Below are 17,130 nucleotides of genomic sequence, written 5' to 3'. Positions count from 1 at the left end.
TTGATCTCTGTCAGTGTTCCTTACTGAAATACTTCTACCATTTCTCTTGGCCAAATTATCTTCTATTTTTGTTTCTGTGTTTAGAAAAGGAACACAACAAAAGTCACAAAATCTGTCAGCAATGGTCCCAAGCATCCTTTGGCATCCATAAAAAACTCAGCCCAAAGATACATTCATGCAACTAATGTTCCAAATTTGCATTACTTTAAACTTGATTCTACCATTACAGTTTTAAGCCTACAAATTAATCAAAGGAGATAATAAATCAACTACCTTGAAATATGAGCAAATTGGGGTCAAAAGAACTCGTAATGAACAGACATCCTTCATGAGTAACCCAGTTTTTGGCTTAAATATGTTGCCTTTGTTACATTAGCAGAGTTTTGCTTCTCTTTTTCCACAACTACTATGCAAGTTCTATTACAGTTTGTTTCAAGTTATTCAGTCATTTCTTACAGTTTTTTGTGCACCAGGTTCCATGCAGGAAGGTTCTCCACTCTGTTTTGTATTTTCCCCCAAATCTCAGATTTTAACAGATTAGTGAGTATTGTAGGCAGAATTTCTTTTAGTTGTGCAATGTACAATATCTCCGTAATGTTACTAAATGTTTTACCATTCTCTAGGGTTTCTGTGGTACTAATCCAAAGTGATTGCAGGGTGATAGGCGGACTTCACAAAAAAGAGGCCCTTTTGGAATTCTATCAAAGTTCTCTGTCCAGGATTTCACAGGTTTTTTCTGAGGCTTTGACTTGGGTTGACTTTGCCAGACATTCCTGTACTGGACTTCATTTTTCAGGCTTTTAACCAGCTTTCTTCAGGGCAGAAAGAAGAATATGTTGCTGCTTAAGCCATTTTCTGATCTTCCCTTGGGACCATGAGGTTGAAGGTGTGGAATCCTAGCTTTCTTGTACACTCCTTTCTGCAACTTTCACACCAATAGGTTGATTTTGGGATGGCTGTGAAACAGGACGGTGAATAACAGAGATCTTCATCTGGTCTGTTTAGAAGTACCAGAACAATGCAAGAAAAGGGTTTTTTTTGTTTGCTTGTTTTAAACATTCTTAAGATTTACTGAGTACAGTGAGGAGGCTTAGCACCCAAGTGTACCACACCCCTTTCAGATGCCTCAGCAAACTAATCCAGCTACTACCATCTTAATAATGAGTGGTGCAGATGTTTTCTCTTTGTCCCCGATAACAAGAGCTCATGCAAGTGGGATTCCTTGTCAACTGGAAGAAGCCAGTTGAAATTACTCAACATTTAAGGGCAATTGTGGATTCTATCTTTCAAGACATTGTTACTGAATAATAAATGGGGTTGGGTGGGAGAAGAAGACAGGGGTCATTCAGTATTCAGTCTTCCATGGATCAGGATCCTTTCTTGAGCTTGGGTCTGTAGTGGATTTCCTACCTCCTTGCCAAGAGATCCTTGCAGAAAACTTAGTGCTTACCCCGTTTTATGCCAATCTGCCAGCTAGATAAAATGCTTGTTTTTTAAAAAAAATGTGAAGGGAAGAATTTAATTTATTGTGTTAGGCTTTGTACACTGGTGGGTACTTGGAAGCCTGCTTTATTGGGAGGGGTTAGGAGTCACTTTCTCCTATTTGCCCCTCCCATAAGTCTGTCTTATGATACCAGTGGAGCATAACCCAATTTTACAGTGTTTGATAGATAACCCAAAGGAAGTCAAATCACAGATAAGCAGCCGATTACTGTTTTTATGACCAATACCTAGGATAATGGATTATGCAATTTTGCTACATTCTTTTGACCTGTATTTTTCTCTTATATGTGGAACTAGTGATGTCCTTGCAGTCAATTTAGCACAGGCATTCATGGGATGAGACCATTCCTTTCAGACTTCCAGCAGCTTCAGTGTGAGGTAAACTCTTCATGTGCATATTCAAGCATATTCTGAATTCAGCTTCTGGTACGTCACGCTGACTTTGTAATGACTTACTCTAAACAAATGAATTTTGGATACTAAAGTGATTATTGGTTACAGAGAGCTGTGTATAAAATGTCCAAGCTAGAATATTGATGTGGAAAAGTATGGCAGAAAAGAAAGGTCTGTTACAGCATTAGAAACCCCCTGCTCATATCTTCAGGGATGAAGCATGGTTCCCACCAAATTATTTAAGGAAATGTTGCTCAGATGAGAAAGGAGGTTGTACACTTTTGCAATTGTTCTTTATCCCTTGATTTGTTGCAGAAAAATATTCCCTTAATGAAATGGTACAAAGATGGAACCTTGTTTGTATTAATAGTAATCTAGCAGTGTAGGCATATGGAGTTTGCCCAGAATTCATTCAAAAAGTTTCTAAGCTGGCCTCCCAGGGGTTTTCCACACTTTTCCACACTTTATCTTCAAAGTAGCTTGAGTGCTTTGCAGGGGAAGCTGCTAAATCAAAATCAGCCTATTAAAGTGTGATATATATGTAAAGCCTCTTTGTGAACGTGGACTCTTTCTTTTTGGGATAGAAATGCTAGATTTTTCAATGCATCTGTTTACATTTTACGGCATGGATTTAGCTTTATACACCTTTCTGTTTCTGAGTGAACATTATTTCTTAGTTGCAGACTATATGTAACGAAAGCACTGTTCATACTTTTGGCTTATGTTTAGCATTTTGAGTAATTTTAAAGTACATTTTACGAGTTAATATACTAGACCATGGACTGATTGATACAGTATGTACCCTAAGTCACAATGGTATGTCAACTGGTGCTAGAACTCATGAGGCACAGTATCACATGACCAGTAGAGCTAAGTATCTTCTTAAAACATTATTTAAGAATGGATTTGGCCTCTCCAGTTTAGGCTTAATAGAGGATAGTGCCTTGTGTCTGAGATGAATTTCTTCCCCATCATGTTCCTGTGGTTCATTGTGACTCCAGTAGATTTATCAGTATGTTAGTGTAGTTAAATGTGTCTGGGATGGGGTATTTGCATGCATGAAAAACACATGAGCAAAGTGCTTAGTGAATATCAGGAAGGCAGACTGAGCAGTTTTGCATAGTCTGCTTTTTCCCCTCCTGTCTACTTTCTGCCCACTTCTGGTTGTGGATGATATTGAACATGAGTGATGGGAAAAAATTAATTAGCAACTTTGTTTTAGCCCCCCAGTTGTTTATATGCATGAGTTATCTCTTATCACACAACAGCAAATTAGTGGTACTGCCTGCTTTTGTTCAGCTCCTATTTTCATCTCCACCTAGCAGCAGTAATTATAGTTTTATAGATTCATTATTCATAGTCATGCCACCCACCCACACTTGTCTATAAAACAGTAGCCCATAAGTCTTGGCCAGTTTTACTGGAATGCATCAGATTATTTTCTTGAACCTGTTTAGAATCATCAGGAATTATAATTTCACTCCATATGTCATGTCCTTCTGCATTGATGCCTGCTCATGTTAACTGGTTATTCCTTCATCTTCCATGGCCCTTACCTCAAAAAAATGGAACCCACCATTTAAATCAAGGATGATGGGAGTTGTAGTCCCAAACATCTGGAGGGCCGGAGTTTGCCCATGCCTGATTTAAGCAGCTAGTTTCTCACTTAAATTTGGTGTAATTTTAAATTACCTACAATTTAATTATAGGTATTTATTTAACTGAGTTGGAATGCAGGCCTTGATACTAATTTGGGGGGGTATGAATCCTTGGGGGGCTATGAATAAAAGAATCGGCTGGGTGCCTGGATTCAAAATGCAGGGCTGAATGAACTCTCCAGCAGGAGAGAGCCCCCAGTAGCAGAGTTTAAACTCACAAAAGTCAAGCAGCGCTATAGCATGGGAATATAGGCTATTAAACCCTTTTCATAACCCATTTAGTTGCATACATCACTCCTTTCTTTTTACCCCTCTGGCAATGAACAAACCACACACTGTTAGTTTAAAAAGCTTTACTTACAAAAAAGTCAGATTCATGCATTTATCCAAGCAGCAGCAATGAGAAGACAGAATGTACAGAATGAAAACTTCAAACGCGTGCTCTAAGCTTGCTCCTTGATCAGAGAGAGAACAGGAAGAGAAGGCTTCGCTTCCTAGAACATCAGAGAAGAGGGTGTGTGACATAGCCAAGTCTGGGAATACAGCTCTATTTTCTTAACCCATTCATGCAGTAACTAGCAATCATGCATATTATGTTTGACTGCAATTTCCCACAATTTTTTCATCTAAACCCCCGCTCCATTTTAATTCCTAATTGCTACTTAATTTAAGTAGGTATCTTACAAAAATCAGCAGATTAATAGGCCATAATTCGCAGTACAAGCTTCGCTACAGAGCTGTTATCCTACAGACAAATGTTGTCATTTTTTGAGTTACCTTTCTGTATAAGTGGAAACTTTCCTGCTATCTTCCTTTCTTGCACACAGACACAATACACACACAGAGATACCTAAGGTTCCAAAACAAGACTGTTTTATTTCCAGCCTTGCTTCAGAAGAGCTACTTTAAACAGCAGTTAGAATACCCAAGGCTGCCAGTTAGCAAGTTCAAGTCAGAAGTGTAAAATCATATTAGGAAGAATGATCTTTGCAATTTCAAATTCATTTCCATAGTTTGGAATTTGGAATGGGTTCCTGTGAATATATTAAATTAGTATGTACGAGGAGGACAGAAGCTTGCTAAATTGCATTGTCCAATTAAAAAAACCACCATTTGCTATTTTGTTAGGATAAACTTGTGAATAGCAAAATGGTACAATTCTTGTAAGCTGCAAAGTGACTCCATTTAGTTTTCTCATAAACATACCTCAAGATACAGAAAAATGAAGGTGTGAATTGGGGAAATCAGTTCACCATAACAAGCTGAAGCTAAAGTCAATCAGCTGCCATGGCCAGGGTTCTACAGACATTTTATATTTAGCAAGTGTTTTCTTATGTAAATGTGTCTCCATGGGACAGGAGTGTGTTCAGCTTGAATAACCTTATAGCAGTGTTTAAGTATGCAAAGTGTTTATATGTAAAGGGATGGAATCCTTCATAGTGACATCATGCACAAATGGATGAATATGTCAGTTGATTTCCAAGTGGCAACACTAATTTACCAGAGATTGTGTGTAAAAATTTATAATAAATATTTAAATCTACTTCTTGAACCAGAAGTGATGTTCCCCTGAGACTTTTTTATTGTCACTAGTTTCAGCTTAATCTGCTACTGTAATACAATAATTGTCCTAACCAATGGGATTAATGTCCACGAAGAGGACTGATCTCTTAACAGCCATCAAAGTTCTTTGGTCAGAAAAAAACACATCAGCACACTTTATAAATTCTGCTTGCTTTTTACACATCATACATTTGAGAAAAGTTGCTTGTTCGCTTAAAGGCTGCCTCTGCCCTGCAGCCTGTCCAAGAAGCTGTTAAATTTCCAACTGAAATGGGTCGTCAAGTTCTGCTGCTAGATTTGGTTTGTGGAAGGCAAGCTGTGTGTCAGCTAACTCACACAGTGGAAGAGAGCGATAAGAATTCATTCGGTTTGCATCATGTTGAATAGGTTTCCACTGGAACTGCTTTGATCTGAAAGATAAATGGTGTGCTGGTTTCTTTCTGGCTAGTAGTTGTAAGAAGGATACTTTTCCAAATGATACAAAATTAAGACTTCTTCCTTAAATTTGGGAAATTAGGTGAGGGAATGGGGAGAGAATAGATTATATGGATAGCTAGGAGTCTGCAGATCACTTCCAATAATTTCTGGGAAACTACTAACAAGGCGCACAAAGGGAATGGTAGATGCAAAAAGCAGTTTTTTGAAATACATGTTGCTACTGTATCGAACACACAGACTGCGCACTTGAGTATGGACTCACCTGTCAACAAAATTTAATTTTCAGTTGTCTTGTGTCTTTTATAAAGTGCAGCATTCTATTACGCCATGCAAGACTCGCATATCTGTTAAGTTAACCTAGTATGGGCCAGTATGTTGTCGGTGAATAAAGAGGATTTAAATCCAAGTTGTACACACCTGTGTAGTCTGTCTATCTGCCTTTGCTTCAATTCTTCAGCAAGTTCATCATCTGTTACCATCTTTGAAGTGCAAGTGTCCCAAATCATCTATGGGATAACATACCACTCATTTAGGCTGGGCAGAGAAGTGCCCTCAAAGTACACAGGGGGCAATGATTTCCCAGAAAATAAAGGTTTTTGGTGAAACAGCAACTATAATTACAAGGCTTTCCCAGAAGAAAGAAAGAGCTTGTGGGGTGAGTTGGTGACACAATTGTGCAGTATAATTTTAGCTTCGAAGCCTAGGGTGATAGTAGCAGTAGGACTGAGAAAGGGTAATAAAATGGTTGCAAGGTAGTAAATTACTTTCTATAAAACATATATTACAGATCAAATTTTATTTTTTTGTTCCGAAAGTAACAAAGTATTGTGTATAATGTGTTTAGCCATTATGTTTGGTATATTAAAAGAACAGGGTTTTTTAAATAATATTTATTAAAATTTTTCAAAAATACAAAAAATATCACTTTACGGGCCTCCCCCCTTCCCCCACCCCTACCATATTCCCCTTTCATATTGTTGGCCAAACAAGTTCCCCATTCAAATTGAAACTTAATTTGTTTTACCCTTAATAATAATAAAAAAAAAAAAAAAAAAAGAAAAAAACCCAGTGTTCTTTCCCCAAGACCCACCCCATGTCATTCCACAATTTCCATTTTTTAATAAAAGAAGCACCCCAGATAATAGAAACAGAAAAGGTAGAAAATAAAAAAAATATAGTGAATAATAGACCAATTCAGCAAAAAATAACAAAGTTGGCAAGCCTTTGGAGTTTTAGTTCTCCCCCCCCTGTCTCCGGTTTAATTTCCCCCTGACCATCAACCCCTAGTGTCTGCCTGGAATTCTTAAGGCCATAAATCACAACTTTTCCCCAACTCCTTGCTGGCTATTTCTTTTTAAAATTAAAAATAAATTTTTTTGAAAATCAAAATTATTATTATTATCATTATTTTTCAAAACTTTAACTTCAGTCTTTAATAAAACTGTAATAGAACTCCCTCCATTGTTCTTTCCAGGTTGTAGTCTAATTTCCCTTTGTTCCGCTGCTAAAACGTTGTAATTCGAAAGTTTGGTAAGTCTGCAGGGATGGTTGTTATTCAGGGGCAAAACCTTACGTTCAGTCCCTTCCTTTCTTCAATAGAAAAATCTATTGTCTCCTTTAAAAAAAACAAAAAAGAAAACACCCTGAAGACGAGATGTTATTTCCGTTTTGCAGCTTTCCCAGAAGATAACCAGTCCTGTAAAGTTCCATTGGTGTTTTTCCACTTTCCCAATCCTTGTAATGTCCCGAAGCTCCTCAAGGGGGATTGTTGTGACTTTGTTTCCTCTAATCCAAAAGTCAATTTGTTATCCATATTCGCCATTTTGTATCCAAATTTTAACAAGTTGTATCAAATTGTATCAAATTTAACCAGCCAAGTTCTCATAATAAAATCCACTCCGCTTTTCGACTTTGACAGCTATTTTGACAGCTGTCAAAATCTCCGACTCCTTTCACCAGGCTCTCTCTTCAGTCGCCCCGGTTCCCAGGGGGGGGGGTTGCGTTTCCCTTCTCCAGTTCCTCCTCCAGCACAGTTCTTGTAGTTCCCCATCGTGAAATTTTGGATTTTTATCAGCAATGCAAGCCTTTTTGGGTCTTGGTTTCCCCATCCTTGTTTTGGAAAGTTTACAATAGGGAGGGGACTGACTTCCTTTTTGGATCCCCCCCGCTCGTATCCAATTCGAAAAAAAAAAAAATTTTTTTTTCCTCCTTTTGAGCCCGGTTTCCAAATTTACTCACGGGTTGTTGTTGAAAAGTCCGAATTTTCAATGGAAGAAGTCAGCGCTCTCCGCCGGATGGCATGCGGCTTCGCTCAGCAGGGGAAGCAGAAAACTCAAGGCACCACGCTTCTCCCCGGCACCCGATCCGTAGCCTTTAAAAAGGCTCCTTCACGAGTCGGGAGGGCGCTAACGGTGCAAGCCGAGTCTCCATGTCCACGGCCTCCGTGGCCGTGGTTTCTAAGGGTCCCCGCATCGCCGGTGCGGTAGAACCCAGCCCCTGCCGAGCAGACTCCCTCCGGAGCTCGGAGGGAGTCCGCCATTCGGCGATGGCGCCAACCCGGAACCCGGAAGAACAGGGTTTTTTAGACAATTTCAAATCAATTTTACTTTTTATTTTTATTTTGTTACAAATAGCTAGAAGCTGCTGGAGCAGGCAAAAAAAAGTAGCAAAACCAGGATAAGCCAACATAATAGTTTTTAAAAATATATATATATTCTGAAAATCATGCTGTTTTCCATTCCCTCCACGTGTCAAGCAGGCATAAAGCATTCATTTCCATAAAAAGAGCTGAGAAGAAGGCAGAGGACCAATACAGTACTCAATGAACACTACATTAAATTTTATCCCATTTTCTGATTCTTCATATTTTTCATTATACTTATCAGAGACTTACAAAAATTGCAGATCTGCCCAGATTGAAAAAGCTATGTAGTTTCACATCTCAAGAGATATTGAGCTTGGGGATGGGGAGTATACTGCTGAGTATTTCATGGGCTGCAGGCCACTTCATCAGATACATGAAATGTTATCCTTATCAGGAATGAAGTATACCTGGCTTGGGGACAGGAGCTAGATGGTAATGAAGCCAAATGCTAATGTAAAGACAAGACAATGGGATAGACTCAGCTACCATAATTTTTAATCATAGTGGACCTTTTGAAATTAATGGACCTAACTTAGTCATGTTCATTAATTTCAATGTGTCTGCTCTAAATAAAACTCAAATACTGCCCAGTGATGATAATATTCCTACCTCAGCATCCATCTTGGATTTCTTCTGTGTGTCAAAGGTTCTTGTAGATTCCTGTCCAAAAGAGTCAGAGGTAGTTTCTGAACTTGGGTTGGATTCTGATAGTCCCCAAGATGACTTCTCTTTTATGTTCCATGGTTCTCTTTGACCAAATGTACCTTTTTTTTAAAAAAAAAGTAAAGTTACTTTAAAATGCTATACTTGACAACCTCAGAATCTTCTCTGTTATGCATATATTCAATTTTTACTTGCATGTAGACAAAGGACTATATCCAACCAAGTTGTCCTGTTAGATAAAAACATCGGCCTGAGCAATGAAATTTCTGCTCCCTGCCTCCCCCAGCCAATCTGCTCCAAAGGGTTGGAGAAAACCACAGGACAGATTTGGGAGGACAACAGGAGAGTAAAGGAAGAGGAAATCTCATTGTGCAGGTGGAAGACCTGCTAACTGAATAACTTGATTGGATACAACCCAAAATAAAGCTTTCAAAAAACCAAAACCACTGTTACAGTACTAGGGAATAAACAACCACATAAGAACATAACGAGAGCTTGCAGGATCAGGCCAATGGCCCACCTAGACCAGCATCCTGCTCTCACAGTGGACACCTATGAGCATGCTTGTGGGAGATCAGCAAGCAGGACCCGAGCACAAGAGCAATCTCCAGCCCTATGCCTTCCAGAGACGTGTGCAAAAGCATTACTGCCTCAACTGTGGAGGACAAGCAGTAGCCATCATGGTTAGTAGCAATTGATAGACTTCTGCTCTTTGACAATGCATTGGTGATGGTTCCATTCCAGATGCAATCAGAGAAAGTTTGATGTGGCAAAAACAGGATCGGGGTATGTGGGTTGCAGACAGATCATGCAGTGTGTATAGTTATCAGTTTGTGCGTGCAACACCTTATTCCTGGGTCCAAAAGGTGTTAAAATGAAAGCCAGGCTAGCTTCATGATGAGGTAATTGCCTGGGTGATGGGCCATTAAGAGAACATAGGATTAAGGGGGCTCTGTGCAATACAGCAAATAGGTAGGGCCCCTCCCTCAACTCACAGATAGTGAGAACGCCAAAAGCCAGAGTTTAGAGTTGAGTTTGGTAATGTTGTGATCTAGAAGGAAAGCGGAAAGCCAGAAAGGCACAGCACGATGTTTGATTTCTGTTTGAATTCAAGGCTGCTGCTATGGAGGAAACAATACTCTTGGGTTGTTAATGCTGTGAACCCCTCCACTGTAGGCTTAAGTTGTATATATGTGTAAATAAACCATATATCAAAGAGACCACAGCTTCCACTGTACCTCATTACCAAAAGGAAACATGAACCCTGGGTAAGCGTCCGGAATCTCACACTGCTGGGAGATTGGAGTAGTGTGTAATAATGTATATGTATTACCATCTAAAATTAAATCTTACCTATATATTCCCCTTTTAGGCTCCACAACTTTGCATTATAGTCTAAAGAAGTAGTGAGGAGAAGCTGGTGCTCATTCATAAGGCTGATGCTACTCCATTGGAAAAAGAAAATGGGTTTAGTTTGTTATATTGACAACTGCTCTGAAAATAGGCACTGCTGCGGAATTTCCTTACTCTCTTAAACATCTTGTTTCTCAAGTTCTTTCCACGGCTAGAATGGCAATACTCATAGAACTCCTCAATGCCAAGCCATACCCACATGCCCAACATCCGACATCATATATGATGTCACGTGTGGGGCAAATAAAGACGCAGTTGAGCCAAAAGGGGGTTTGTACAAAGCCCTGGACATAGTGCCATACACAGTACTTTGCCAGCGTAGACAACCGGCTGATGCTCAGGACTTGCAAAGCACAGTGCTGATAGTTGTGGCTTGCAAGGCACCCTGCATGGTGCTAGGGAAAAACAGTCACCTAATGACATTGTGGTGTCATGTGCCTTTCAAATGTCATTGTGAGGTCGTGTGCCTTTCAAAGTTGGCCCATTGGGATGGGGGGAGGGAGATAAGCACCCAATCCACTGTCTGAATCCAGCTCCCCATTGCTCTTCTAGAGGATCTGTGCTTTCTTACCCAAGCAGGCAGTGCAGGCAAAAGAGCTACACTGCCACCACCAGTGTACCATGAGAAGCGGGCCTAAGACGTAAGTAAAGGGAGCTTGTCCCCAATGGATTCGCCAGCTCCTAATCTTTCCTCAAGGGCCTTGTGTTCCTCAGCGTATCTTACCTGGTTATGCTGCAGTTGTGAGTGTTCCAGCTGTGAAGTACTATTTGAAAAAAAGAAGGAGGGGAGACTAAGGTAAGGACATACTGTACACTCGGGAGCAAATATGAAACATTTGGGTTTTGAATAAAAATGTTTCTCTCACAAACTGGTGGCTTGACTTCTGGGCCATTAATGGCATATTCTGCAATGTTCCAGATATAGAGAAAGCCCAGTTGGTCTCCTGCACACAAGAGGAAGTCCTTGTCATCAACTGCTACGTCACTGACTGTGGATCTCTCTCTCGACTGCAAGCAAGGAAAAATAAATAAAATAAATAACAATCGTGTATGCTGGATTGCAGAAGCTTCAATACTAAAGTTGTGGCGGAAATGCATTATTTTATTTTTACTCTCAAGAGGGAGGACTAACAGCATAATTCTGTGATGATGTTCTCAGAAATAAATTCAGCCGAGTTCAATGGAACTCACTCCCTGCCCTGCCTAGAAGGGTGTGTTGGATTGAAGCTTCTTTGCACTCTAAGGAGCACTTCGTTACTTGTGTCACTTTTGGTGAATGATTAGTTTTGCATTTCAGTTGGTGCATGTGGTGAGATTTTAAGTGCAATTTCGGCACACACAGGCAAGAAGTGCCTACATTTTAAGGTTGCCCTTAAGTCAAGCAAACATGTAAAATGCATGGATCCAGCCCAACTATCAATAGGCTATTGTTTACTCTTTATTTTGATTGCACATTATGTTACATATTGGGTTGATTCTAATGTAATACCAACCCATGGTTTTGCGCTATGCAAACAGGGTTGTTCGAGGGGATAGGGTTGTGCATGCCCCATACTCTGTATCTCCTAAAGTAACCTGTTGCCCTCAGGGAGGGATACCACTGAGAGTCAGCTCTCAGTCTATCTAGCTTCTGTATGTGGAAGCAGCAGGGTGGCATCTTGTCCTTTGTCTCTGATCGCAAAATGCCCTGGGCTAGCACTGTCTCTGGGTTCACGTTGATGCTTAGACTACCATCCTATGAAAAGTCAGAAAAGGATACAGGCAAAGCCCTAATGCACAGAGCAATCTTATGCATATTTACACAGAAGTTGACCCTACTGCATGCAATGGGGCTTACTCCCCCAGTAAGTGTAGCTAGCAGGGGAAGGGAACCTATGACATTCCAGATGTTACTGGACTCCAGCATGGACGGTGGTCTGCAAAGATAGGAGTTGTGGTCTAGCAACATCTGGAGGACCACTACCTACCTAGCCTTGCTGTTTAGGATTGCAGCCTAAATGAATGTGTGCCACTTCCAGTTATGATTTATTTAAAGATCTAGTTCTTATTTTGTTTGTTTCCAAACTGTTAGGAATCTCACAGCACTAATAAAAACATACAGAGGCCTTACAAATGGAAATTAGCAACATATAAAACATTTTTCCAGAAAATGAGCAGCACTTACACTAGAGAAATAAGCAAAAAGTCTCCCACGGCCATATATATTCCAGAATGCAATATAACCTGGGAAATAACAGCAATCACGGTATCAATAACAGTATCACAAAGATGAAAATGAGATTTTCTGCATTCCCCCCTTAAAGTAGAAGTCTGCCCTGTGGTTGGGGGTGGGGTGGGGAGTGTTGGTTTTCTGCTAGAAACTCTGAAACCTGAATTTTTTCTCTGTACTGATATGTTCATTCTCACCCTACAATGGTCACACAATAGGCTCTATACTAAGACTCTTTCAGAAAGCTTCTACAGAGTAACATCCTCCCACAAATCTAGGTACTGACGCAAGGCCTAAAGCCTCTTCCCAATATGCAGTTGGCCCAAGGAAGAAATTTTGAGTTGCCTTTCTTAAGAAAGGATCTCCCTTGCTAAAACGCCTGTTTGATCTGAGTGCTTCTTTCAACAGCACTAATCTTAAGAGGCATTGCCTCTTAAGTGTCAATGGTTGAACAACATCCTCTTAATAATATTTTGTATTTGGGTATCACTCTCAGGTGCTTCGAAGTGCTTCCTGTGCATTAGCTAACTGTCATCCTTACAGTAACCATGTAAATCAGGATTATTCTCTCCCATATTGCAAATGGGGGGACTAAAGGAGAGAGGGAGAGACTCTTACCTAAAGCCATTGAGTTAATGGCAGAGGTGAGCTTTGGACTGGGGGCTCCATCTGATTCGTAGCTCAGTCTCTTGGCCACAGTGCTACACCATCAAAGTCACAAGTGCTGCAACTTACGACAGCCTCAGGTGCCGTCGGGGTGTTTCCCCCCACCTCCCTGCCATGCTTGCCTGATATATGGATTGGGAGGAAAGCTCTAATGGCTGCAATGGGAGTTGTTTTCTCCCAATAACAATAGTCGGATCACATCCACACCAACATTTAAAATGTTTTGTTTCTCCTAAAGAATCCCAGGAACTGTAGTTTGTTATGGGTGCTGGGAATTATAGCTCTGTGAGGAGTAAACTGCAGTTCCCAGATTTCAGGGGGTGGGGAAGCAATGTTCTTTAAATGTATGGTGTGAGGAATGCAGCAGGAATGCAAGCCCCCAGCCTTTCAAATAACCTTTCACACAATTGATGGTTGTATGAATGGTGTCCTGCCTTGCCTGGCCCTGAAACACCCTTTGGACTGCAGCCCCTTGCCCTGCATTGATAGCCATTTTGAAAAGTTCCTCAATCACTGAGCAGGTTTTTGGTAAGCACCTGGAGCCGTGAGAAGAATATAGGATCTGAGCATATGCAGGCCTCTGAATCCCAGCCCCACACTATCTATCTATCTATCTATCTATCTATCTATCTATCTATCTATCTATCTTCTCTATCTATTTTACTTTTGTCTTTACCTCTGGGTCCACTAGCCACTAACATTGCAGCTGTTTTCTTCTTTTCCAGCCTTGATAAGAGGAAAATGATTTTATTGATGGTTAAATCCTCTGGGAGGGGACAAAACAAACCATGAAAGCATTTCCAGCACAATCCAGCACAAAGTATTTCCACAATCTCACACCAGCACAGGATATTTGTCAGCAATGCATTTCACTGTTATAATCTGTAAAGCCAAGCCCAGCTCGCCCAGGTACAGTGGGAGATTCCACAAGACACTTCCTCTCACACACAGTCTTGTAGCACCGTCAAAACTAGCAAATTTATTACAGCATAAGTTATTGTGGGCAACAGGCCGCTTCATCGGATGCATGAGGTGTTATCCGCAATTGATGGCACAGGTACATATACCTGCAGGTACACAGAAGCTGGCAATTGGGTGACATTTCCATTGTGTGGACTCTGCGCTCCCACAATAAACTCTCACAGGAAGCACCCTCAGTCCAGGCTTGAGATGGTGAACATCTAACATTTACCAACTATGTGAGCAGGCAGGGAGACTGGTGTCAGTACTGGAGACAGATGGAGGCCACCTGTGAATATGATTACCACTCCTTGGAGAGTGGCTTTAATTGTTTTGTGTGGGAGGATGTTGCCGTACGTAAAGGTGTAGCTCCTTGTCACACAGTAAAATTTGCTCACAGCTTCCTCAATCTACTTGGTTCATCTTGTGATTTTAAAACACACCAAATGACTTGGGAGTCTAATTTCAGGGCGGCTTTTAACTCAACATTTTGTACTTGGAAATGGAGACCCAAATAAAAAACAACCCTGTGTGTATCAACATAGCCACTTTCCCCTTTAAAATATGTAGAAACAGCAATGGGGGCTGGAATTTGCACATACTGTGTCTGTCACACAGAATAATATTTAAATGGCTTCCAAGTGGTTATTGCCTGGTCAGCTAGGTTTGTGCAGTGGTTGTAGCTCACCGTGCAATTTACTCCAGTTACCACAGACCTTTTTTTGCCATTTGTGGTGGCACAGACACGAAATCCATTTTTAAAACATTTTCATTACTGACACTGTACATTCTTCGTTTTTCACTTCTCTCACCACTCCTTGTGAGTTCTTTTAAGCTTTTATTTTAACACAGCAAAAGGTCTAATCCTACTCACCTGTTTCTCCTCCCCTTGCTGCTCTGTCTACAGCATGAAGACGGCTGCAGAGATGTCCAGATACCAGATTCCATATGAGAACTTCACCATCAAAACTAGAAGTGGCCAAAAAATGTGGAGGACACGAAGCTACACATAAAATATCGTCCTTGTGGCCCTGTTCCTGCATGGTGCAATGGCAAAGTGGTCATTATCATGCAGTCATTGTCCTATCAAGCACACATGGGATGTATCTTATGCTCTAAACTAAGAGTAGAGAATCTCTGGCTCTCCAGATGTTATTGGTCTCCCAAGTCTCATCAGTCCCATCCAGCATGGCTAATTGGCAGGGATAACAGATGTTGTAGTTCAGCAACATTTTTGTGGCCCTGCCCCTGCTCTAAGCAAATTCATATAGAAATCTTTTCAACTTTTATTCATGTTTAACTACCATTTCTCACTGCAAGTTAATGTCTTACCATACTTCTAATCCAGTCCAGTTGTGGGTATGATCCTTCAACGACTTCATCATCAATATCCTGAAATTAAAAACTTTTCAGTTCCATCTTTAGTTCCAGAGATTCATAATTCTTTTATGGATAAACAAAATAATATTTTTTTTACTTAAACATAGGTTAATAATATATGTCGAAGCAGTGCTACTGGCACTACTCATATTTCTAGAAAAAGACAATGCTGAAGCTATAGAAACTGAAAAATATTGTCATACAACTTTGCCTTTCATTTACATCCATGGGGTAGGCAGGATCATCTGTAGACACAAGACAATTCTGATTTGGGGGGGGGAGCCATATAATAGAGATTAGAAACATAATAACAGCCAACTGGGTTAGACCAAAGATCAATATAATCTGGCATTCATACTTAGAAATGAGCATAGGAAACTGTTTTATACCAAGCCACACCATCAATCCAACCAGATGTGTATTGTGGCAGTAGCTCACTTTGGTTTCAGACAGAGGTGTTTCCCAACCCTACTTGGTGACTGAACCTAGGACCTTCTGCACATAAAGACTGTGCCCTGTCCCTGGGCTACAGGTCATTCCCCAAAACTTCCTCCAGTGACCCATCAGATGCCTTGAGGAAGCCTACATGGGATATATTGAAGGAAACACCCCACTCCCAGTTGTGCTCCCTGGCATTTGTTAGAAGCATTCTGCCTTTGAAAATGTAGTTGTCATTACTAATAGCCTCCAATAAACCAGTCATACTTATGCACATATAGACATCACACTTTCTGTTCATGTCTGCAGTATTAAGAGGGAATGGGAACTGTTCATACTACTCAAAAAAGTCATTGGCTGTAAGGAAAAGCTCTATGAACTGATTGGACAAAAATTTTTCCAGAAACCTGCTCAGACAGGTGTCCATTATCCTGAACAAGTCATTCTCCATATTAGATGCCTGTCCGTCTTTCGGGCGCACAATGCTGGTATAGTTATTCTGGGCTTCCAATTTCTTACTGAGTTCATTGTGGAAAACCTAAAATTTCCCATTTTTGGCCTTCCCAACATCTTAGAGTGAAGCAACTAAACTTAACATTAATTTATACTTACTAGGAAAATACTGATCTTCCTGCCCCATCCAACAGAGATGATGTATCTTTTAAAAAATTGAAACATGTTATTTAAAGAGGACAGCCAATTCTAATATAACCCCTTTTGTGTTGAATCCCAAAAGGAAACAACTACATAAGCAGTGTGTCATCACTGATTTTCATATGTATACAAGAATCCAGAAGCAAAACAAAGAATGGCTTATTTCACGCTGACTGGCATGATTTATCATCCTTAATCTACCTGTACCCACCTTCACAAATGTTACATTTATTTTCAACAAGTGTAAGGGCTATAAACACACTACAGTGGTACCTCGGTTCTTGAACTTAATCCAGTCCAAGAGTCCGTTCGACTCCCGAAACTTTTTGAAAACCAATTGGCATGGCTTCCACTTGGCTGCAGGAGCTTCCTGCACCCAAGCAGAAGCCATGTTGGACATTCGGCTTCCGAAAAAAGTTTGAAAACTGGAAGACTTACTTCCGGGTTTGCAGCGTTCAGGAGCCAATTCATTTGACAACTAAGCTATTCAAGTACCAAGGTACCACTGTAAGTTTAAAACACTAAGGTTGGAAACCCAAACACTCAGC

The 17,130-nt window shown here is 40.5% G+C and overlaps 1 protein-coding gene across 4 annotated transcripts in view; it reads right to left on the bottom strand.

The window, feature by feature from the left end:
- Positions 1 to 3,892: 3,892 nt before the first annotated feature.
- Positions 3,893 to 17,130, bottom strand: part of LOC310742184 (cilia- and flagella-associated protein 337-like) — a 30,335-nt gene continuing 17,097 nt past the window's right edge. The window contains exons 16-26 of one of the 4 annotated variants that reach the window (XM_083571214.1): positions 16,541 to 16,586; positions 15,443 to 15,502; positions 14,985 to 15,147; positions 13,827 to 13,916; positions 12,440 to 12,498; positions 11,142 to 11,283; positions 11,000 to 11,039; positions 10,216 to 10,307; positions 8,809 to 8,963; positions 5,973 to 6,061; positions 3,893 to 5,527 (exon numbers count right to left, since the gene is read on the bottom strand). In XM_083571214.1, the coding sequence (XP_083427340.1) occupies positions 5,371 to 5,527; positions 5,973 to 6,061; positions 8,809 to 8,963; positions 10,216 to 10,307; positions 11,000 to 11,039; positions 11,142 to 11,283; positions 12,440 to 12,498; positions 13,827 to 13,916; positions 14,985 to 15,147; positions 15,443 to 15,502; positions 16,541 to 16,586 (1,093 nt within the window). In that variant the 3' untranslated portion in view covers positions 3,893 to 5,370. The remainder of the gene's footprint in view (positions 5,528 to 5,972; positions 6,062 to 8,808; positions 8,964 to 10,215; positions 10,308 to 10,999; positions 11,040 to 11,141; positions 11,284 to 12,439; positions 12,499 to 13,826; positions 13,917 to 14,984; positions 15,148 to 15,442; positions 15,503 to 16,540; positions 16,587 to 17,130) is intronic. The other 3 variants (XM_083571215.1, XM_083571216.1, XM_083571217.1) reach the window with 3 other exon arrangements.

This window comes from Podarcis filfolensis (assembly GCF_964270895.1).
Source record: "Podarcis filfolensis genome assembly, chromosome: 9".
In the NCBI taxonomy this organism is placed as follows: Eukaryota; Metazoa; Chordata; class Lepidosauria; order Squamata; family Lacertidae; genus Podarcis; species Podarcis filfolensis.
Note: the sequence above shows the minus strand (reverse complement) of the source record. Positions and strands in the feature narration are given on the sequence as shown.